Source organism: Sinocyclocheilus rhinocerous, unplaced genomic scaffold (genome assembly GCF_001515625.1).
Source record: "Sinocyclocheilus rhinocerous isolate Xijiao unplaced genomic scaffold, SAMN03320098_v1.1 scaffold1, whole genome shotgun sequence".
Taxonomy (NCBI): Eukaryota; Metazoa; Chordata; class Actinopteri; order Cypriniformes; family Cyprinidae; genus Sinocyclocheilus; species Sinocyclocheilus rhinocerous.
In genome coordinates, this window is record NW_015638974.1 from 807,423 (window position 1) to 832,806 (window position 25,384).

The 25,384-nt window shown below is 36.7% G+C and overlaps 1 protein-coding gene across 2 annotated transcripts; it reads right to left on the reverse strand.

The window, feature by feature from the left end:
* Positions 1 to 3,646: 3,646 nt before the first annotated feature.
* LOC107750430 (WD repeat-containing protein 19-like) lies at positions 3,647 to 24,243 on the reverse strand. 2 transcript variants are annotated; one of them, XM_016565794.1, is made up of 38 exons: positions 24,170 to 24,243; positions 23,671 to 23,762; positions 23,520 to 23,585; positions 23,231 to 23,356; positions 23,019 to 23,134; positions 22,553 to 22,668; positions 22,385 to 22,465; positions 21,395 to 21,507; positions 21,003 to 21,176; positions 20,629 to 20,699; positions 20,372 to 20,544; positions 19,784 to 19,898; positions 18,873 to 18,979; positions 18,645 to 18,767; positions 17,019 to 17,168; positions 16,226 to 16,373; positions 15,629 to 15,836; positions 15,282 to 15,441; positions 14,461 to 14,571; positions 14,243 to 14,352; positions 14,003 to 14,060; positions 13,537 to 13,683; positions 13,328 to 13,410; positions 13,143 to 13,226; positions 12,481 to 12,627; positions 12,156 to 12,280; positions 11,839 to 11,948; positions 11,557 to 11,625; positions 10,629 to 10,706; positions 9,523 to 9,531; positions 9,086 to 9,182; positions 8,733 to 8,857; positions 7,583 to 7,664; positions 7,038 to 7,188; positions 5,141 to 5,264; positions 4,785 to 4,861; positions 4,556 to 4,702; positions 3,647 to 3,720 (listed from the first exon to the last, which is right to left on the reverse strand). In XM_016565794.1, exons 1-37 carry the CDS (start codon positions 24,173 to 24,175, stop codon positions 4,588 to 4,590), a joined length of 4,047 nt encoding a protein of 1,348 aa, XP_016421280.1. In that variant the 5' UTR covers positions 24,176 to 24,243; the 3' UTR covers positions 3,647 to 3,720; positions 4,556 to 4,587. The 2 variants fall into 2 exon arrangements, with proteins under 2 accessions (XP_016421280.1, XP_016421281.1); XM_016565795.1 differs by lacking the exon at positions 9,523 to 9,531 and having other exon boundaries at positions 3,648 to 3,720.
* Between the last annotated feature and the right edge of the window lie 1,141 nt (positions 24,244 to 25,384).

The following is a 25,384-nucleotide window of genomic DNA, read 5'->3' on the forward strand; positions in this document are numbered from 1 at the left end:
TCCTGTTATGGGGTGTTTCTCTGCAGCAGGGACTGGAGCACTTGTCAGGATAGAAGGAAAAATGGATGGGATGGGGCAAAATACTGTCAAATTCTTAAGGAAAATCTGCTGCCCTTGAAAGTTGTCAATGGGAAGAAGGTTTTCCTTCCAACATGACAGTGATCCAAAGCACACAGTGGTTGAAGGAGAAAAAGCTGAATGTCCTTGCATGACCTAGTCAGAGCCCAGACTTAAACCCCACTGAAAATCTGTGGAATGACTTAAAGACCACAGTCCACAAACGCTCACTCATCGTCAGATTGAACTGAACTTGAGCAGTTCAGCAAAGAAGGGGCGAATATTGCAAAGTCTAGATGTGCAAAGTTAATAGAGACAAATCCCTACAGACTAAAGGCTGTAATTGAAGCAAAAGGTGGTTCAACAAAATACTGACACAAGGGGGTGATCCTTTTTCCAACTCAGTGATAGTTTTTTTTCATGTGACCAAGAGCTACAGCAACTCTGAAGCAGAAGAGTGGTCATTGTGTGCATGTGACAGCAATATCACAAATTCTCCACAAATGTGGCTTGTATGCAGGGCTGGACTGGGACAAAAAATCGGCCCAGGCATTTTTTGGTCCAGGCGGCCCACCACCATATATATATATATATATATATATAATTCATTACATTTATGTCCACAAACGCTCGCTCACCATCAGATTGAACTGAACTTGAGCAGTTCAGCAAAGAAAGAGTGGGCAAATATTGCAAAGTCTAGATGTGCAAAGTTAGTAGAGACAAATCCCTACAGACTAAAGGCTGTAATTAAAGCAAAAGGTGGTTCAACAAAATACTGACACAAGGGGCTGATCCTTTTTCCAACTCAATGATTGTTTTTTTCATTTATTTATTTATTTTTTCCTGACATGTTGGTTATATCTTTCACTTGGATGTTAGAATTCACAAAATTTTTCCCAATGTAAGAATTGGTTTTGAACTAGATGTTTGTACAAATAGGCCCATCTCAAAGTGTTTGCTAGTTGAGCATCTTGATAGAGAAATGTCTCTTACTGAATAACAATCTCGTCCAAAACCCCCTGGAACAGCTTGACAGTCGCGCCTTGATCAGACCTTGAGAATAATGTGCAGATTAATGAACGTTAATAAGAGCGGAATGAAAAACACTCGGGACCGAATCCAGCACTAGAGATCCGCAGTGGAAACACGAGAGAACACTCATCACACCGTTAAACACTCTTCCAGACATATACACGAAGACAAATAAAGACACTCGTAATTAGTCACTCCAAGAACTTGAGAAATCATGCTGAACCGAAATAAGCGCGTCAGTGAGAACGTCTGTACATATGACAGTTTAAAGACACGCAGCCTTACCTTACGAAGAAAACACAGCTGATATTAGTGTCCCCCGCTCAAACACGCTTCCAGCAAACACACGGCTGACATTGTACGTACATCCACATTCTGGGTTCAGTTTCGGTGATGGACCTGTCCCGCTGCAGTGATGCTGATGCTGATGCTGAGCTCTCGCGTGATGAAGCAAGCTCCGTCCCGCACCGGCGTCACTTTCTCCGCCTGCATTTAAGTTACGAAACCCACTGAGCTACAGTACCATTTAGTGAATCTGAAGATATAAAGGACCTGTGTTATCCCAAATCAGAGTAGAAGAAATGTAAGCTGTAAAACGTAGCAGCACATCCACGTTTAACAAGAATCACCGTGATTATATTAAGCGAGAGAGACTTAAGAATTCACGAGATGTTAGTGGTTTTGTGAACAGCAGCTCCTCCTCACCTCGATGTGTCCTTTGTGTCACATTAAATCACAACCCTCTCTGTTAACAGATTTACACTGAGCCCACAGAACTAAATGAGAGCATGGGATGGGCTCCGTGTGTGAGAGAAAGAGAAAGAGAGAGAGAGAGGAAGTGGCAGCAAAGATAAATGATCCCATGGGAGAATGGGAATGAGAGAGCATGAGTAAGATTCACAAACAATATGAAGGTACCCTGAGAATAAGATGAATTGTATTTAAATTTATCATTAATTAGATAACAAATATATAATGTGTGTGTGTGTACACACACACACACACACACACACAATTTATCAATATGTAATTATATATTTATATAAACATAAGATACACTGATCAAAACAAAATAATAAATAATCTTATTCTCTCTATATATACACACGAATAGCATATAAATTAATTATTATTTATTATATATATATATATATATATATATATGAATTAACAGCATCTAAAACTTTGGTGCATAGTTGTTTTGAGAGCCCAGTAGAAATACAGCGCAACTAGGAAATAAAACACTACAATTGTGTTTCAGAATTTGTGAAGCCATTCTGCTCACAGCGTGGCACAACGCCAGCATGCTGCAGAGGAGACACACACTACAGCGCAAGAAATAAAACACTACAATTGTGTTTCAGAATTTGTGAAGCCATTCTGCTCACAGCGTGGCACAACGCCAGCATGCTGCAGAGGAGACACACACACTCTCTCTCTCGCTCACACACACATATACACACACACACACACAGGACAGCTTCATGTTGGTCTTTACGAATTACAAACTTACCTCAGCATTTCAGATGCTGTAAAACACCTCTATCACACACACACACCAACTTGTGTCAGATGTGGTAGTTTCACAGGTGATTTATGATTGAAAGAAAACAATTACAGTGAGTGGCTATCATTCTTATAAAAGTGATCATTGCACAACGACATCCACTCAGATACTACAAAACAAGCCAGATGCTATGCCAAATATGTGACACTTTCATGCCTTCTACACACATAGAACACACACACACACCATCTGTCCAGGGCTAACAGGAACACAATTCATCTTCTGCTTGGGCAAATTTGACCACTACGAATGAAGAATGGAGCTCACAACCAAAGACAGAGCAAGGTTGGGTCATGCATTTCATTTTTGGGTGAACTATCCCTTTAAAGCACATAATTCAATCTCAAAGCACAAATAGACCAGCAAATAAATCATTACAATTTTACAATTGGTATATTACAGCTTATTCAAAATGCAGAACATTTGGCCTTAAAGTCAAAAGCAGTGGAGTAAAGCTAAACTTTAAAAGATAGAGTCGCCGACTTCAATCCTGTTTGTTATCAAATTTAAGGCCACATATAAAGTGAACGGACAGTCCAGCTCAACATAAATGTCAGCACTTGGGTGGTTAGATTAACGGTCTTTCTCCTTTCATTAGCCCACACTGCAGTGCTGAACTCTTGTGGTCAAGCTAGAAAACAGCAGTACAAACCCCTCAGATTAAAGCTGATGTGTCATTTTCTTCTTTACCAGGTTAATGTGCAGAGATAACATTCATAAATTGATTTCCCCCAAAAATATAAATTCCGTGGCTGTATTGTTTTCAACATTGCTGTGTGTGTTTGAGCCACCTGATATAGCAACATTATTTCATTTTCATTATTGTAAATGTTCCTAGTCACCCCTGAAAGTATATATTTTACCTATAAGACACTGTAGAAATACGGTTTAGAGTAACTATACAGATACTGTATATTTCTTTTTTATTCTGTATTTTAAGATTAATAAACCATGATTGCAAATTGCTACAATATGGCTAAATAAATAAAAAAAAATATTTTTGATTGTTCAATAAAAGATGATCAGTCCTGGCTTCTCAAAATTCTGTAAACAGGAAAAATCTGAAAACAGGAAACATAAGGGCAACAGTTATACAAAATCGTCCATTTTAGTTTTGTCCACAAAAATAATCATGAAACAATAAGCAGTAAAGACTGCATTTCCATATCTGTAAGCAATAAAATATGGGAGGCTGTGCTTTTTTGTAAATATACACAACTAAAGGATGCAACAGTTACTGCATAATAAAAATATTACATTTTTTAATCAAAAATGTTATAACATTGAGCAAAAATAAGTGTTAGAATGTGTTATTGTTATAGTCTCTGACATATACTGTATCTGTGTGTTTTTTGGAGTGTGTGCGTGGAAAATAAAACGTTTTTGGAAAGTTTCAGGATTTTGAAAATTGTAAAAGAAAGAACTGTTGAAATTGTGTAAAATAAAAAAGAAATACTTAAAGGGATAGCTCCCTAAAAATAAACATAAAAGAAGATATTGAGAAATGTCTCCTCTTTTTTTCCCTATGGTTACCCAAACTGTTCGGTTGCCAACATTCTTCAAAATATCTTACTTTTATGTTCCGCAGAAGAAAGAAATTCATACAGATTTGGAATTACATGAGAGTGAGTAAATGATGATAGAATTTTCATTTTTTTGGGTGAACTATTACTTTAAAATTCCATGTTAAAATAAATTCAATGTAAAAAAAAAAGAAAGAAATGTAATTGTTCAATTAAGGACTTTTATTAAGGCATTTTCATTAGTCACAGAGTTTTGGCCCCCACTGTATAAGCAGCAAGAGTTTCTTCTCTTAAATTTGATACAACTATATGATACAACTATTTGATACAACTATATTTAAGACTTTTTAAAGACTTTTTATTCTGTCATTACCCTTTCATTTCTCCTTTCTTGATCTCTGGTTCTCAGCACTCCAGTTGGTCCTGCTGCAGATATCTGGAGCAGTCTGAAACTTTTTTCACCTCACTGACATTTAAAGGCTCAGAGCACATGGGGCAAACCGACTCGGCCTCTAAGAGCCTGAAACAAACGCATACAAATACAGAAAATCAATGGATGGGTGGGTGACTAGATAGATGGGCCATGGATGGATGAGACTTACTGGGTGAACTGCGAAATGAGAGCGGGGAAATCACAGTGTGGGCAGACACACCAATCCTCCTTGACCATGTGACGACCCTGAAAATAATGACACACACATCTATCAGACAAACTGCGACTGCATATACACACTAAAAGGTCAAGTCAAGTTTATTGTCATTCCTCTCCTTACAGACACAGACAAGTAAAGAATGAAATATAGCACCTAGAGAGGAAGTTAAAATAGGGACTGGGTTTCAGGCAGAGGAAGAGGCTGATGAGCGGTTCTCTGTGACGTTTACACTGTGGAACTGAAGCAGTAGGCTGCTTGTGTTCGGTCAGTGCAGTGATGCAGTAGATTAAGTTGTCTGTACTCACTGTGGCGATACAGTAGGGCAGATTGTTTTTGCAGCCGGGACAGAGCAGCTCACAGTCAGGCAGGCTGAAGCCGCAGTAGGGACAGGGTGAGCTATCCTCCTCCACCTCAGAAGTATCTGGACGACTGATGGAAAACAGAAAAGGGTCAATGATTGGGTCACTGCAACACAGAGGTATTTCACACATTTAACTCAAAGCAGTTTAGAAGTTAAAATATTTCTGTACATATACAGAAAAAATAAAACTCACATACCATGGGTAAAAAACAAAAAAACAAAACAAAACAGAAAGAAAAAACATTTTACAAAATGCAAAGTACAGGGTATCTGCAGGATTTTTAAGCTCAGATTTAAGATACGATTAGGGCAAAGTCTATAGTCACATTTAAACTGTAAAATGACTGTAAAAAGCATGATTTACAGTTCAGTTTTTTATAAAATGATAAACTTTACATTTCAGCCTTTAAACCATTTTTAAGAAAATGGATGAGTCAAAAGTATCAATTATTATATGAATTTAAACATTTATTACAATTACAAACAATTATAACAATATTTCTGTGCAGCTTTTGTACACTGTATTTCAGAACAATTTTGTTTACTAACCATCTGCAATCCAGTTTAAACCAGTGGTTTTCAACAAGAGGGTCAGGGCCCAGAAGAGGGCCTCAAATTACTAAAATAATTAAAAATAAGACAAAAGCTTTAAAATAAGCAAAAATAATAATATATATATATATATATAATTCTTTGAAGAACCAGGTTCTGGAACTGAAACCGAATTTCGATACACTGACACAGCTTTTTGGAAAAAGTGCTATGACATGACTTGACCTGACTGGGAAATATGAGCTAGTCTAACTTTAAAAGTTTTGATTTCTCTACATGTAAAACTCTTGTAAATTAATGCAATCTTAAAATGCCATGGGCATTTTTATAAAGAATATACATTTTTCCAGTTATGCCAAACTCTAAAATACTTTGAGTAGAAACTGTGAGTCAAAAATATATTTTTTTAAATCCTTATCCAGTAAATTAGGATTGACTGGAAAAGTCATGTAAATTCAATGGTTAAAAACAGTGGGAACCCTAAAGAACATTCGGCTCTTAAAACTTACGGAATTCCATCCATTTTCCAAACTGCTGTACCCTCTGCATGGTCGCAGGGGGCTGGAGAACTTATGGAATTCTAAAACGTTATTAATTCTAATTATTTAAGTAACTCCTGGACACTCCTATTTTTATTTACTTATTAAAAATGTTTTAGTGGAGAAAGGGGTGATTTGAATCAGTGGTGTAGGCAGAATTTTATTTTTGGGCGGGCCTGGGCAAAATGAGCGGGCACTAGTAACTAACGGATGGAGTCGGACTCAATATTCAGGTCATTTCAATCTTCTTTCAGTTTTCTTTCCCTCGTTAGTGCGAGTTTTTAAAAGTCCTTTTTACAGAATTATGCAACTCATCAAGAATTAGGCAAAAACACATTTGATTTATTTTAGTAATTTGAGATGTTATACTAGTTTTTTAATTGTGTTAAAATAAACAACAATTATTTAACAAATATTATATTTGTATAATAAACTGGGGGGGCCTATTCATCAGAGTGGGTGGGCCTGTGCCCGTCAGGCCCGTCCGCTGCCTACGCCCCTGATTTGAATATTGTTGTGGACAATGGAGGGGCCCTGGAGTCAAAAAGTTCAGGAACTGCTGGTTTAAACAGAAGCTGAATGCACTGAAATAGCATTGCACTTGATGCACCATTTACAGCTTTTACCTTATTTGTATCTTCTTTTTTTAGTGAATCAAGTGCTACAACAAAGCACAGACAGCGTGTGCAAATAAACAACTCTATTAATGGGCGCAATTTATTCTCAGTATATTTCCCTTGAGTGTCTTACCGGACCATGGCCTCGATCTTCTTCTTGTATTTGAGATCAATCTTGTTACGATATTCTGGTCTCATCAGCATAGAGGCAAAGCTGAAGGCAGAGTTCTTTAGTCCAGCACGATGACATTCAATAACCGCTGATGTGAGGATGGGGACAATGTCTGTAGGCCAAAAACACACAAACACTGCTTTATGCTACATTAAAGGTGGATTCATGTTAGCTAAAAAAGGCATAATGTTCAGGGAAACCACAAAGAATATGAAAGAGATGTCTCGATACACTGAATAAACTGCTGTTGTGTGGAAACAGCTCATTACTCATCACTGTCGTAAAACTCTTAAAGCATTTCAATGATGTCTGGGTCATTGTATAATTAGCTTACAAGGCACAAGTGATCCAAGAGATCTATTATTGACTGTTAAACCAGTGATACAGACACAGAGGCTGTCATCTCCTCTCTATAGAAGAAAATGTCTAGTGGATCTGACAGCTGTAACAGTACTGAAGTATGTACTGTATGTGTGTGTGTAGGTAGCTGTACAAGAGAGGCTCACGGGATGGGAATCTGCTGATGTTGTTGGACACACGGATAAGCATTCGGGCCCCCTTTAAATGATCTCCTCTTTTGACATGGATCTGAAAAATTTATGAAAACACAAACATCTAAACACTAAAACGTTACAGAACAGTGAATATCTTACGAGTACAATTTACAGAATTCTCTTTCACCCCCTTACATGTTTATTTATTCGGTTTTCTTCTTTAAATAAATATGAAATATAAATAGTAAACTGGGGCTGCAAAAAGTATTTGAACACTTTTGTTCGCTTAAACCACATTTAAAATGAATGCTTAAAATATTAGATACAAACCATCAAATCTAGTGATGCACAACCAACAGGTATCAATAAAAAAAAAATTTGAAAACCGGGAAGATATTTAAATGTTTCTGAAAATCTCTTATGATCACCAAAGCTACAATTATTTGATAAAAATAAAGTAAAATCAGGGATATTGTCAAATATTATTACAATTTAAAATAACTGTTTTCTATTTTAATATATTTTTAAAAATAATTGATTCCTGTGATGGCAAAGCTGATTTTTTTAGCAGCAAATACTCCATTACTTAAGTGTCACATGATCCTTCATAAATCATACTAGCCTGCTGATTTGGTGCTCAAGTTTCTTATTATCTTTTTTACCTTCTATTCTATTCTATTTCTTCTATTTTCAACATTTCTTATTATTAGCAATATTGAAAATAGTTGTGCTGCTTAATATTTTTGTGGAAACCTTGATAATTTTTCAGGACTCTTTAATGACCAAAGCTTCAAAGAACACTTGCATTTATTTGAAATAGACAATTTATTTATTTGTATTTATTTTTTTGTGATAATGTAAAAATCTTTACCATCACTTTTAATCAATGTAATGTGGCTGCCTGCTGAATAAAAGTATGCATTTCTTAGTATGCATAAAAAAAGGGACTTTTAAACTTTTAATATGCCATTTGGATTGATATTTTACAATATAATGCAATAACATTCATTCATTTTGACTTTTTGGGCCCACTACATAAAATATTTTATCACAATGATACATTTTATTTTATTTTATTTTTTACTATTTTTCTACAAATAAGATATGTGAGAATATGACAGTGCATAAAGCAGACATGTATTTGTGTAAATGTATTTCCCACCTTCACTAGTATGTAGCTGTGCAGGATCATCAGGTTTGTGGCCATCTCTGCTGGGATCTTAATGTGCTGTGTCTGAAGCTCAGCGTACATGCTGAACAAAACATCATGGGCATTCCTGTAGTTTCCTACAGCACATAACACACACACACACACTTTAAGCGTGCTTTACAAAAAACACAGGGCGGGAATTCCCTAAGAAGTTATTATCTTCTTATTCTCACACTCTTGAGTCTGCATTGGTGCAACACGCTCCCAAAAATTTGCGCTTAACGCAGTAACAGTGAATGACTGTTAAGTAAAATCACTCCATAGACCTACACTACATGGATAACCAAAAAGCATTGAAACCAGACCTGCAGATTGCTCCTCTCTGGCGATAATAATAGCAGTTCTCGCTGCCTCTCTGTACTGTTTGAGAGCCATGTACAACCGGAACAGATATTTTGCATCCTAGGAAACAGCAGAACCAACAAACATTATCTAGTCGATACACTTTTTCTGATAACACACTTCTGATGCTAATGTATATACTAATATCATCAAATGAGGTAGACCATCCTATTCAAATGATTTGCTCTGAATCAAACCATTTTCAAACAAAAACAGTTCAAATAACTACAAAACAAAGACACACAGTCAGAATATGAAGTAATAAAGCAGAGGAACTTTACCGAAACACACTTTGACATTGCACACAGTCACACACACGTGCACACACACACACACACACAAGTGCCTTCTGCTGGGTCACCACAAAGGGAAATATCAGCAGATGCAATGAGCTACTCACGGCAAGAGACTACACACATGCAGTGACACGCAAGAGAGAGGAGATGAGTGAGAGATGATGAGTGTAAGGACAACAGGAACCAATCAGATAATGAGAGCAACAAAACATTTACAGTATATAAATGCAAATATCAATAGATGCTTGATTTGAAAACAGGAACTTGAATGGTTCACTGCCCACATTTTCAAAAGAGTACACACATTTACAAAAAAAAAACCTGACAATAAATGATGAAGTAAAAGGCAATGTTAGATCCGCCTGGAGCAACTAGATAATCCTCATGTGTCTAAGTTAATCAAATGTCATTGAAAGGGTCCTATCAAGTGAAAGTCCTGGAGCAAGGAGTGATGTCATGGAACATACAGGAAATAAACATTTACAAATAGTTCTGACTCCAAATTCAGATTGGATGTTGTGTTCAGCTATAGCAACAGAACTATATTAATATTTTGTGTAGTCTATACAAATGCGGCAAGTTGCTACACTTCCATTCAAAAACGGTAAGATATTAAAAATATCTGTAAGTCTATTTAAAGCTACCATGGCTACATTTATTTGATTAAAACTACAGTAAAAACAGTATTAATTTTAAGTATTATTACATTTACCCCTGTGATACTGAATTTTCAGCAGCATTACTCCAGTCTTCAGCGTCACATGATCCTTAATGCTGATTTGCTGATCAAAAAACTTTTTTTTTTTAGTGAAAACCGTTGTGCTGCTTAAAGGAATACTCCACCCCAAAATGCACATTTTGTCATTAATCACTTACCCCCATGTCTTTCCAAATCCCTAAAAGCTTCGTTCGTCTTCGGAACACAATTTAAGATATTTTGGATGAAAACCGGGAGGCTTGTGACTGTCCCATTGACTGCCAAGTAACTTACACTGTCAAGGTCCAGAAAAGTATGAAAGACATCGTCAGAATAGTCCATCTGCCATCAGTGGTTCAACCGTAACGTTATGAAGCGACGAGAATACTTTTTGTATGCAAAGAAAACAAAAATAACGACTTTATTCAACAATTCGTCTCCTCTGTATCTCTCCGCATCACCCTGGCGCCATTTTGGAGAATAACCACTGAACGCAAGCAGCGTACGCTATACCTTTGGCATTCCGTCACTTTCCCCCATCAGATAATCAATAAGCTGATTGGTTAGAGCTTCATCCTTTGCTTCCCCTACCTGTTAAAAAGACAGTGATAAAATCATTTATACAGAAATGAATTATAATTATTTGTTACGAATAATGGCTGCACTATAAATATATACAATTTTTGTATTACAAAAAAAAAAAGACAAATAAAAAGCAAATTAATTCAAGCATCAAGCAACATTGCAATGTGCAGTATGAAAGATTGATATCCGTTTATTTCTTGTCTTCAAAAACCATTATCTAGAGATGGGAATCGGATGGGATCTGGTGATACGACTGATCTCTGGGTAATACTATTCTTTTCTACATCTCATAAACTTGTTCAGAATTGTGGTCAATCTTCTAGTGAAACGTTTAGAGTGAATACTGACATATTTTGAGCAAAAACATCCCAATTCTTTAAAAGATCCCTTCCAATATTAACCAACTGATTTTTACAAATATATCTCATTATTGTGCATCCCCCTTTTTGACAAATGATGTGAACTGTAGTGTAGTAAAGAACGAATTAATTCTTCCCCCAGCTGTACTCACTGTCTCAATGGCCATCTCTATAGCCAAACTGTCATCAGAGCTAGGACATTTCAAAAAGTGCTTCAAGATGGGATCTGGTGATACGACTGATCTCTGGGGTAATACTATTCTTTTCTACATCTCATAAACTTGTTCAGAATTGTGGTCAATCTTCTAGTGAAACATTTAGAATGAATACTGACATATTTTGAGCAAAAACATCCCAATTCTTTAAAAGATCCCTTCCAATATTAACCAACTGATTTTTACAAATGTATCTCATTATTGTGCATCCCCCTTTTTGACAAATGATGTGAACTGTAGTGTAGTAAAGAACGAATTAATTCTTCCCCCAGCTGTACTCACTGTCTCAATGGCCATCTCTATAGCCAAACTGTCATCAGAGCTAGGACATTTCAAAAAGTGCTTCAGCGCCTGTGTGTGGACAGACAGACACAAATATATTAATAAGCATTTAATGACTGAGGTAATTAGCACAGTCAGTTGAGCAAAGAATCTCTTTGGAGATAATGAGCAAAGAGAGAAGGGAAACCAAGTGTGACGTAAATTGAGAGCTTGAAAGACAGAGGAAGTGCACTCAGGCATGGGAGTGAAAGATAAGAAAGGAAGCACACACAGTTCTCGTACCCTGCTGTACTGTCCACACTTCTGAAAGAACTTCCCAGCATGAAGATGATTCTTCTCCCCCTCAAAATACAGCGCTATGCTCTGATAGTCCTCTATTGTAGCCTCCGAACCTGGACACATGCACAGAACATGACAGAAAAGTAATCCAGAATTCTTAATAATATTATTAATAAAGTCGTCTCACAGTTTTAAATATACCCATATCTTCACTTAATTGTGATATTGTGAAAACTACTATCATTTCCATCTTTAAAATTTTGAGTTTAATATTTTATCAGCACATATATGATGGGGACATGAAAATGTACTGCATTCACCGATGATGTCAGCGTAGATCTCCATCTGCCCGTGCTGCTGGGCGAGCTGAAAAGCTTCATCGCTGCAACGTGACAAAACCAGGAACTGGATCGCTGAGCCGTAATCACTCAAACGCAGGAAAAACCTGTGCAGTGACCGAACATTTATCACACTAACAGGCTAACATCAAGACGAGCAAAGAACTTGAAATAAGGACAGGTGTTTAACCCTAATGATCTGGAAAATGCACTTTCACTGGTTGGGAATTCATTTTGTAAAAGAAGAGAAATGTTATCATTTAATTTCCTAGACACACAGGTTTTTTGGGTTTCTCTCTTTACTGACCTGGCCACCATTTTGGCTCCTTCGATGGACTGAGTTTCTCGTACGATGCGGACAGCCTCCTCAGGGCTGTTAAGATGCTCCAGTAGGATTCGAATGACGTTGTCCCAGTCTCGTGCGCTTTCATAGGCCATTGCTGCCTCTTTATATCTATACACATACACAAAATTTGGAAAGTGGCAATTCGGGGAATGCTGGACTAAGTGTTTCTTGAACGTGGTTTTACGATAATGTTCATAACATGAGGACACACGTTTTCCTGAATAAACACTGTAACTTTCAGAATTCAAGTATTCCTATTCAGAGAGAAAAAGACCATTTATTAAACTGAGCTGAAAACACATTCCATACTTCACAAGCCAGATTTTCAGTCAATCAGAAAAAATAAAAATGATTAATTTGTATGCTGAAAATATTTTTTTCTTTTTGAAAAAATGCGCAATGCTGTATCTCAATTAACACAGTACTACACAACAGTCAACAGCAAAAACAACTGTTTAATTCTAATGAGAGGGTGGAATTTTTCTTTTTAATTCGGAAATTGTGGATTTTTTTTTCTGCATTTTGGTGGAAAATCTTTAATAACAGTATATACATATACATATATTAATTTTTGTTTGTGGAATGTGTTTTCTTGGAGCGAATGTACTGCATTTGGTACATACTTGCCGTCCGCCTCCTTTGCCTTAGCGTACTGCAGGTGAATCTTTGGGGAAGTCACATGGGGCAAGAGCTCGCCCACCTTTGCCCTGAGTTAAGAGATCAACATTAGCTACAAATTAGCCACAAATCACAGGTTTCCACAGCGCAACATTCAAATCTGTGATGTTTTGCTCTGAAGTTGTATTACCAGTTTTTGCAGCGTATGTAGACTGAGGCAGCTTTGTCATAGTACTGGCCTTTCTCATACAGCTGAGCCGCTTCTGAATATTGCTGCACACAAAAAGCATTCAGTCAACAACAAAAACAATCTGAATCACAGCATACTACTCTTTAACAGAGGCAAATAAGAGTGATTTGTATGTTAATGAACACACATACATAAACACAAACACACACCTTCATGCTTTCCAGAATGGCTCCACAGTCTTTCTTCAGAGCTCTGCTGGGGTGTTTGATGGCCTGGTTGGCTCCTCTACGAATGTCACCCATACGAATAGACATACGAGCCACTCCTGCCAGACAGCTCTCATCATGATCCTGGAACTACAAACACACATATCAGGATCTCCTGCCAGCTATGGTCACTGAATGAGCAAACCTTCACCCTCTCTGCTCCTTTATGGTGGAATGAGATGCCAAACTCCACCCATCACATCTTTCAAGAAGCAGCTGAATAAACCTGCCATTGTACACTACAAATATTGTTGGCTCTTAAGAGGAATTAGCTTTTGCTACTCTTTTGGAAGTATTGCTACTCTTTTGGAAGTAATGTAAAATGCAGGATCTATTGTTTATGCTCTATTCCATGAAAGAAAGATCTCTCTTCCGGAGATCATCATTTCACAAACATGCAGACACTCACCTTGTTGTTTCCTGTTATGCCTTTCTCGTAGTGAGCCAGTGCATTTGTATAATCTCCACTAGAGGGCGACACAACAACATAAGACATTACATCAACAGCAATAACACCGACGTATTCTTTCAGACTCATCTAGCAGCACAGAAAACAAGTCCATGTTACAATCAGGTACAGGAAAATGTGCATGAGCATGTGATGTCTCCAAAACTTATGTAATTAACTAATGTAATGTAGCTGACTTACACAAATTCCAGCTGTATGGCATATTCTTTAGAAATAAATGGGATCTCATCAGGGTCCAGTCTTTTAGCCAGCTGTAACGCACTGTCCCAGTGCTGCAGGTCCCTTCTCATCTACACACACAACAGCTCAACTGCTACAGTAATAAAAGTAACTTGGGAAGTATATACTAAGATGCACACATGTGAATTTTCATGCGTGTGTGCACATGTCTATTTTACCTCCAAAGCTGCCATAGGATAAGAAGAAGTCAGATACAAGTCCTGGGCTCGGTTGTAGTCATTGCAGAACATGGCCAAATGACCAGCCAGCAAATTTTGATCTTCAATTCCCTACAGACACAGTTGAAGAAAAACACTTCATTGCATTAAACATTTTAAACTTCTCTTGTTCCCCAGACACAAAATTGCTCTGTTCCAAAACTTGATGCTTCGCTGCTTACTACCTAAATGGACCCTTTTCTCAGACTGATGTCATGTTTCCACAGTTATTGACATACACACTATATCACCTTGGCATTAACTTACAGCAAACTAATTAATGCTGCCGTGTGAGCATTACTTTCTCCGTGAGAGATACATGCGATGCTTTGATTTTAGGGGGCAGATGCACAGCTTTTGGAACAGCTTTGAATCAGCAGTGCAAGTACTGTATGGTGCCTTATAGTCGCAATGCAACAGAAGTAGCGACAGATCTTTTCTTCCATACATATCCATTATCAAAAAATAATTCATTTGTTATTGATAGGATAGACGCAGATCTTAATGCGAGCTTGCATTCGATTGTAAAAAAGGGGCAGGGTTTATACTGACAAAATAACTGGAGAAGTCTGGAATACTTCACCAGAGTCAGAGTCTGTCGTTTCATGACATTTTGATTAAAAATTACATGGTCAATTTTTTAAATGAAACATATGCATGGATGAATTATTTACAATAAGATCAGTAACATGCATTTATAAAATAGGAATGGTGAATTTCCATTTTATGCCAGCTTTAAAACGCTATCTACTGAGGCACGAGCTAGTGACGTGTGGTCACACCTTGATGTCCTCTAGGGACATGACCATGCCGACGTTTCCCATCATGCGGTATACTCTGATGGCCAGTTCAACCTCCATGTGATGCAGACATGCCCTGCCCAGCTCACCCCACGCCTCGGTTCTGTTCAAAGCTTTACAGATATTCCACGCATCAGAAAACCTGCACACAAAAACATACAGTAATGAATGTTGCTGAAGAAATCTGAAGTCAAATTAGATGCAATCACTAATACATTATGCATCCAACAACCATGCTTCCAGAAGCATTGAGGTTTGTATTATTTGGCTTGATTTAGTTAAGCCTGCACAATAAACTAGCAAATCAAACTACTGTAGCATGAAAATACCTTTTGAGCATAATAGCCTGTTGCAGTAACGACTGGAGTTTGTCTTTACTGGTGTCACTATGTGGGTTGTTGAGGAATGAATGCGTGTTCAGAACCACACTATTAATCTTCCCACTCTGGGTCTGACATGTCAGCTCCCCGTTATGCAACACCAAGGGCTTATGGGAAAATGGCAACTTGGTGGCACCAACTAGAATCACTTTAGAACCTAGAGAAAAACACACACACACACATAAAAATAAACAAAAATTCCGTAGCAGTGAAGTCTGTTTCAATACCTAAATAAAACAAACTGTCTAGCACAGGGCATTGATGATTAGAAAAAAAAAAAACGAGAACTTATTCAGAACAAATTCCATTTCTAAACACAGGTGAACATGTTTAAACAAAGTTCTGAAGCATTTGCATTCTTTCACTGTACTAAACAAAATATTACGTATAAGCTTAATACACAACGGTAATACCATTAATACCATTCTTCACATGCACACATGTTGATATTCTCATAATTTGACAATTTGAGGCTTATCTCTCCAAGGCACTGTCCATGTTTTCCTCAAAACGACTGAAAGAACGTCTAACAGATTTAAATTTTACCCTGTATGGTGTCTTTGTGGAAGGCATACGTGTAAGCTTTGTCCTCCTCATACGCCACAAACACGCCCTTATTGCTGAACCAGTTTTCCCACAATACCCCTTTAATGGCAGGAGAGAAGTCTGGGATCTCAAACACGGAATCATTCACCTGTAGGAAATACAGACTTCACTTGGTTTAAAGTTTGACATTAGCCTCTCAGCAATGTCTTACTACTGGTCACTAAAGAGATAGTCCTCCCAAAAATGAAAATTCTGTCATCATTTATTGACCCTCATGTCGTTCCAAACCTGCTTGGCTTTCTTTTATCTGGAAGTCAATGGTCACCACAACTGTTTGGATACCAACATTGTTCAAAACATCTTCCGGAGAGAAGAAAGAAAGTCACACAGGTTTGGAACGACATGAGGGTAAGTCATTTCGGGTGTACTATCCCTTTAAGAGAGGAAATATGGGTAACACTTTACAATAAGGTGTCATTTGTTAACATTAGTTAATGTATTAAGTAACATGAACTAACAAGTTACAGTATTTCTAACTCTTTGTTAATGTTAGTTAATGAAAATACAGTTATTCATTGTTTGTTCATGTTAGTTCACAGTGCATTAACTAACGTTAACAAATACAACTTTTGATTTTAATAATGCATTAGTAAATGTTGAAATTAACATTCAGATCAATAAATGCTGTAGAAGTATTGTTCATGCTTAGTTCATGTTAACTAATACTGTTAACTACTGTTAACTAATGAACCTTATTGTACAGTGTTACCGAAATATGTTTGTTTGTGTATACCGGGCAGTACAGGAAGCTGTCACTTTTTTCATCAATAAAAACGAGACGTGTTCCATTGGGGTCTGGAAAGACTTTGCGTACACCCACTGTGTGGCGATACTCATTCACACTTTGCCAGTCTTCAAAATAAAAACACTGAATCAAGCCGGTCTACAGAAAGAAAGAGAAAGAAAGATGAGCAGAAAAACATAAAGAATGATACAAATTTAGGTAAATAAGGTACATGAGGTCATGTTATATCACGAACAGTCACACTAAAGGACACACATTATGCACACTTTAGTTCCTTATTGCTTTTATAAAACTACGAAATGTTAAGGACATAAACTTTCATTAAATGTTATTTTAATAAGCATCCTTTGCTAGAGTATATAGTCTATATACCATATATAAATAACAGAACTATAATATATTATTAACAGAAACTGGGAATGTCAATATAGGTAGATTAATTAACCACAATTAATTCTGTTTACAAAGTTTCAAGAACTCTTGGTTCTTCAATAAAAACAATAGTTATTGAGAGGGAAAAAAGAAATGCGGTTTGATTTCAGTTTACATATTGATTGCACTTTTTTAGCATCTTTAAATTGTTAGATTGTTTTAATGTATTAATAATAATAATATTAAAGCTGCAGTCCGTAAGTTTTGCCTCTGTCGCCATCTCTGTTTGAAAACCTGGAATTGCAGCTGTGTGCGGAATTATCTTTCTTGCGTGGGTTGTGCTCAGGCACGGCTCCAGCGCGGATGAATCTAATGTTCTGAAGAGTATGTGTGTGTGGCAGTCAGTCACCGCACCGGTGTGGATATTTACTGTACTTCGCAATCACAGATTCTAGCCTACGTCTTGGAATATGACCCAAATAAGAATTTTCACCGTATATTGCCATCTGAACAAGTAGCAAGTCTGCCACGTTTGTTCTGACCAACTGAGGAAAAAAGCATTACAATAAATCGCGCTACCAATGGTGATTTAATCTAAATGAGAAAAGGCTATAAACGATCGGTCACCTGCAGGATCCTCACATGCGATCGCCTAGTAGCCGGGACAACTTCTTTATGTTTACAGACATGACTTAATGACGGAGAGCCATGCTCGAATTTCCCGCAAAAACCTACCCGTACCACTCAAATTAGAAAACATTATTATAAGCTAACCGTTGTGAATCGGGCTAAAGTAAGGCGATAGTTTTGAACACTGGCTGGTTATGTACTTGCTCAAATATTGATTTCGGGTCATTTTTAACCAAAAATGTTACGGACTGCAGCTTTAATAAAAATTTTAATAATACTATATCCACTATGCTGGCATTGTCATGTGAAATATGATGTAAAGCTGTGTCGCTGTTCCTTGCCATTTACAAATATTATGTCTCCGCTCCCGTGGCCTCATTGCATAGTAAAGTGTCCGCGATTCAGAATCTCATCCAGGGTTTTTCATCTAACGTTTAATGAATGCTACATTTTGGACATACTAGTTTTTGCATACTGTATAGTAAGGAATTAGGTGATGTATGCATTTTATAAAGTATATTTTAACACAAACCAATCAGCATCCAAGACCTACTATCGGTTTAATAAAACGAGGTAAGGGAGAAAAACAAGATGTATATGTGAATGACTCACGTCCGTCCCATAATACAGAAACTCAGAGGTGAGAGCATGACTGAGTATGCGGTATTTCTGATCGGGTTCTGGGAACAGTTTCGTCTGTCTGTCCTCCTGAACAACCTGCTCATCTCCATCAATCTTTCATACACACACGCGCACACACAAATTAAAACAACAAGCAAGATGAAAAAGCTGACAGTCATAAACGCATCATTTTTTTTCTTCACATAATTGTCTTCTTACCACATGCAACTGGACTTTCCCCTCAAACAAGGCAGCAGCATAGTCACAGTTCAGACACATACTGGCCACTGTTCCTAAATACTCTGTGTCTTTTACACGCTCCACACCTGAAACACACACATGCACACTTTAAGGGGTAGTTCACCCAAAAATGAACATTCTGTCATCATTTACTCACCATCATGTCATTCCAAAACCCCATGAGACACAAGATTTCGAAACTAAAATTAATCGAATTAAAAATTATTTTTACTGAAACCGGACAGGTTTCTGTCCCTCCATTGAAAGTCCAGGTAATCAAAACTACGGTCATAAAGGTCGTAAAACAAATCCATATGAATTGAGCAGTCTTGTGAAGAAATATGATTGCTTTATAAGATGAACAGATTTAATGTAGGTTTTTATTCACATATAAAACAATGTACATAGAGCGCATCACATATGGTAAACACTGAAGCTTGTGTAGTATGCGTCACATGCTAGAACAAACCTCACTGGTTCTCATGCATGGAGCATGCATGTTTGAGCTTTCGTGTTTACCATATGTGACGGGCTATATGTATGTGTGTCAATCATTCTTTAGATGTAAATAAAAGGCTAAATTAAATCTGCTCATCATACAAAGTGATCGTATCTCTTCTCAGGACTTGGATTAAATTGCTTGATTCATATGGATTCGTTTTACACCTCTATGACCTTTTTGGAGCTTCTAAGTTTGGCTACCTGGACTTTCAGTGGAGGGATTAAAACATCTTGTTTTGTGAAGAATAACCAAAGTCTTATGGGTTCAGAACAACATGAGGGTGAGTAAATGATGACAGAAGTTTCATTTTTGGCTGAACTTTCTCTTTAAATACAAAAAGTCAAAACATTACTTTTTCTAATGTGAATTCATACTGGTTCTCACTTACCACTGTCTCCTAATGCATAAAACCATGCTCTGTTATTCATGCCTACAGCAACATGATATGGTCCCACAGCTATGAAGCTAGGCTCCACCTCCACTGCAATAGCAACGGGGGACTCCTGAGAAGAGATAAAATACTATCGATAAATTATACTTTTACATCTTCTATAAAAAACTTTCTGGCAAAAACACAACAAAAGGGTTGCTATGCAGTTGCTCAAATGTTCTGAATCGTTCTACGGGTCTTGCTGGATGGTGAAAAAACAAGGTACTCATAATGCACATGCTCACAAAGCTTATGGGTAGGCACTAGGCAGGCATCACTTTTACCCTTGGTCACCTTTTTCCAAAACCCTAATGCTGAGTATTAATCATGAATGTAACCTATTTTGCACTACGAGTGTGTATGATAGCTCAAATAGTGCAACTTGTTGAGAAGAGGTGTGCTATTAATTTTCTAAGCAGTAAGAGATGATGAAACGGGTGAAAAAATCCATCTGACCATATCAGTAAGTTCTTTTAAGCTGGACCATTACGCGACCACCCAGAGCACACTAGAAACCATCTGCATGTCTGTGTGTCGTCTCCTTACCCCTTCCACCTGGTTGTCGACCGTAACCTCCAACAGGGATGTAAGATAGGCGATTCTAGTGCCACTGCTGTCTCCCAATATGGGCAGCTTGGTGAGGAAGACGTGCAAAGATCCCTGCTGAGAAGATACAGCTAGCAGCTGCCCGTCATCAGTCCAACACATCTGATCAAGGCCTGAGAAAGACACCCACAGAACTAAGAACTAATGATTTACACACAAATACAGTGCATGAATATGCATCAAATATTAATTCATACCTTTGGTCTCCTCATCCAGAGTGACTATGGCGTACATTTCCTTCAGATCAGTCAAGTCATGTATCTTAATACTGACAGGGAGATATAAGAATGTTATCTAAAAGCACAGGAAGAAAATGTCATTTTCAAAGAGAGTGGTGGATGAAACTGTGATGAGGTGGGATGCGTGTCTGAGATGATGACGGCGAGTTGTAACTGTAATAAGCAGGCCTGAGGATGATGTTACTTTTTAGTCCTTTAAATCAATATATAATGACTTTGTATGTAAACTGGTTTTGGCAACTGGCCAACACGTCGATCATATCAAATGTGGCAGATGGCAGTTATGCAAACATCTATTGTAATGACATGTGCATACTAATGAACACTTTTACCAGTTGTCCCCACAGGACGCAGCCTTGTTTAGGGACTGTGAGATGGCGATGCTAGTCAGGCTGTCTTTATGATTGTGGGCTTGAAACAACTCTTGGCCAATCTCACGGATATGTGTGGAAATGACCACAAAGTAGCCATGTGAAAATCCAATCATGATATAGCCATCCCCATACCTAGAGAAAGAAAGGGAAATGTGCTCAGTATATGAAAGACACACTGTAATGTGCAATTATTTGATTTGAGTGATTTGTTTTCTCTTTGTATTTTTTTGTGTAATAGCTCTTCGGGTATAAGAAAGGTACATTACAAATAAAATGTATTATAATAATTATAAAATGACCTACAGCCAGACTGTGACAGGCACATTAAAAAGGAGTGTGTGTGTTTGTACCAGCGGTAGGAGATGATGTTGCCGTAACGCTGCTGAAATGCCAGTTCTATGGGGTTATCGGGGTCATTCAGATTAAACAGAAACAGGGTCTTCTTCCCCAAAGCCACACTCACCTGCAAGTTAAAGATCATTTAGTCATTCTGTAGATATTTTTGCATACTCGTGAAAAAATGTGAAAAAACAGATCTGGTGGAAGACGCCCAAGTTGTTATCAAGGGATGTTTCTGAGCAGATGAAGACAAGATGAGATGGTTCTTAATGTTAAACAATGTCGCAACTAGCTGGTTGAATATAGAATTCAACTGATGTGTAGTCACAGTGTAACATACATCAGCTATTTTAACAACGGCTTCAAAAGCAGCTAATCCTTTCAGGATCACAAATTATTTAATTATACCATTTAATAAAGTTAGTTTCACTGTTTGTACGGTGATGCCAGACCCAGAATTCATTGGTTTTGAATTTTTATTTGCATCCATAAAGTTTAAAATAAAAAGAAAGTTCATTGCATAATCCCATATTGTGATTATTATAAATTAATAATAATAATAGATATATAAATATATAACTACATATAATTTATATTTATATTATATATAAATATATTAATTAATTTAATACATTTTATATAATTTATATATATTTATATTGTATATAAATATATTGATATATAAATAAATTTAATACATTTTATATAATTTATATTTTAAATGTATATTTTCATTAATTTACTGTATATAAAATATAAATTTTAAGTTTAAAGGGAGCAAGTCAGAAAACAGAGATATTTTAAATATATATTTAATCATTTTATTATAATATAATTAATGTACGACTTTTACTGTGATGTAAACTTGCTTTTATGTAAAAAAAAAAAGAAATGGTGTACAAATATTATTGTAATATAAGATTTTGCTCTTACATTAATTTCTACCTACTGTATAAGTAATATCAGTGTAAAAATGAAGTAAAATGAGCTTGTTAACATACAGTGCTTTCTCCTGGAGATGATCTCTCATCTGTCTTCATCACTGAGAACTGAACATCTGCAGGATCTGCTCTCACAGAGGTCTGAAGGAGAGAAATTATGCTATTTATATGTCTGCATCAACATATACAACATTACAGGATCTCTCTCCCTGACGGACCCTCACGCACCTGCCGAATGGTGTCTCCCTCGTGGTTGCTGATGGTTATGCTGCGGTCTTCACTGCCCAACGCCAGGAGGTTCTGAGAGCTCCAACAGCCACATGTGATTTTCTTTGTGTGCTTACCTACATGTACACACGCATGATGTGGAAACTAGTCACACAGCACTCTATTAAATTCAGTTTGCTTAAATTATCAAATTTTACCCAGAATATATGGTAGAATAAAGAGGAAAATATGCTTTTAAAACTGTTTTAAAGTTTATAAAAAATATTTAAAAAATTAGGAGTACCAAAACCTGAGTTTAATCCATACAGCAAATCTTTTTTTTTTTTTGTCTCTGCCCAAAATATATGTGAAACATATTATAAATATAATATGTAATATATTACATTTTTACATTACATTTACATTACAATTTTTAAATAGAAAATATATTCATTTTCTATTACTATTTTTAACTATTTAATTTTACCCAGAACCGGAATCTTGCGTGAGGTTTGCTGGTTGTAGATGAGCAGGTTTCCTTTAGATGTGCCAACAGCCAACAGTGGCACAGTTTTGGACCAGAGCAGAAAGGACATCTGATCTCTGTATCAACCAGAAAAAAAACAGGTGTCTCAAAAACAATCCGATTCAAAGAGTTTCCTCTCAATAACACGCTCGCTCGCTCATCACATCACTCACTTCATGCCACTGTCCAGCTGTGAGGTTTTGTTAACATTTGCATCCCACAAGTAAATGGAACTGGACTTTTCAGCAATCACAGCCAAGATATCGCCATCTTTATCCCAGTCGAGAGATACACAATTCCTGCATGCACAAAGATATACAAGTATGAGCAACAACAGAAAAGAACGTCAGTCCTGCATTATTATTGATCTTTAGTTAGGCAGAAAGCACATCACATCAGACCTTTCTCTTCCAATTAAGAGTCTCAGATACAAAAAAAAAAAAAGCCTGAATGCTCACTTACCCAGGTAGATTTAACTCATTCACCTTCTGTCCATGCCGATCAAAGATTTTTACAAAATTGTCAGGGCTGTGGATATATAAAATATGATATAGATAACTTTTAACTCACACGCTCCCTAAAAAGATTGACTAATAATCCAGCAGTTACTCACCCTGAAACTGCAAGATAGTTTCCTACTGTTTTCTGCCATTTGTATTGCAAACATGATCCAGACCAGGACTTTTCTGACAGCGTGAAAACACGCTGAAAAGAGACAAACATCAAAGTTTCACATCAATACAGTTCGCTGATCAATTACAGTCATACAATATCAGGATCAAGTGACCACAAACGACATAATATCAACAAAGATAAAGTTACAACAGTCCAGTTCTTTAGGTCAACATTTTTTTAATTAGGAAACACGAAAATATGACTGAGTTAATCGATATTTCGCAGAGTATATATTTTTTATTTACACGCATTTATGTTTCTCTGCTAAAAGACATGAACTGTTGTTGAGCTAGCTAACTTAACTAGCCGTCGTGCTAACGCTCTTAAAAGCACGCTAACATTCGTCTTCACCAAAGCACACGTGCGCCTCAAACAGCAATATCCCCTTTTTAATACAGTGCGACATTGCGTTATTTTATATGTAAAAATATACGTGCCTTCATTTTTGTTTGCCGAAAACGTTACACTTCCCAGGCTGCTTCACTACGACGCGTCTTGATCTCTCTTAGCAACCGCTTAGCAACAGCCAGTCAGCGTTCAGCAAGGCATGCTTGACAAAACGGCAGCATACGTAGTACGTAAAAGTACATTTTAAATGAGATGATTTTTAAAGAGTTAAATAAATAAATAAATAACTAATAGAGAAGTATATTTATTTGATAGCCTACCACCCGTCATAGTCCATCCCTCCTGAGAACCATAAAAAAAAGTTTTGAGAATTTTTTTAAATTAACGTTACACTGGTTGGAGCATACGAAACTAATGTAGAAAAAACATTTTTGAAAAAAATATATTTTATTCATATGTCCTTTGTAGAGGACGCCAGGACTAAGTTATATAAAAAAAATATTAAAAAAAAGGACATGAAAAGGCATGTATAGGCAAAAACAATGTTTTATTTTTATTTTTTTTCATTCACTAATCAGTTTTTAGGTTTCGGGCTATTTTTAACCAAACTTTGTACAAAGATGATTCTCAACTATGTTATGAAAGATATAACAGAACGATTTGATATACTATTTTACTTTATACAATATGTGTGTAAACTGTAAACATAAATTGATATTCCCATTTTATTCAATGTATCTATACACTGCATCTAATTTGCATATTAATGTGTTCTTGGGGCAAACCATAATGAAAAAATAAGTGTTATAATGGGAGCAATAACTGGCAACATGTTCATAAGAATATCTCATATTTCATAGGAATATTGATCTATAATTTCTTGTTGTGTCTCCCCAAAATGCCTGATCAACATGTTTGTCCTGGTGTCCTCTACAGAAGACATGTATGAAAATTATGCCTTGTTTCGTAACAAAAAGTTATATTGCGATTTGAAACCCCACAACATTTTTTTTGAAGATATTTACGACAATTTGAAAATTAGCCAGATTTAAATAATAATTACAAAACATTATCATATTTCTCTAAGAGTGCTAAATTTGATAATTCTGTCAATATTAGTCATATTTAAAGACCAAGGAGAGGGAGTGTTTATAATCAACCCTCCAAACATTTGATATCTCTAAAGCCCTGAATGTGCTCTGTACAGGACATCCAGACTTAAAACTGTGGCATGTATAGTCTCAGAGAAATTCACTAAAATATAATGTCCTCTACGGAGGACAAAAGTCCATGCCTGGGTCCCA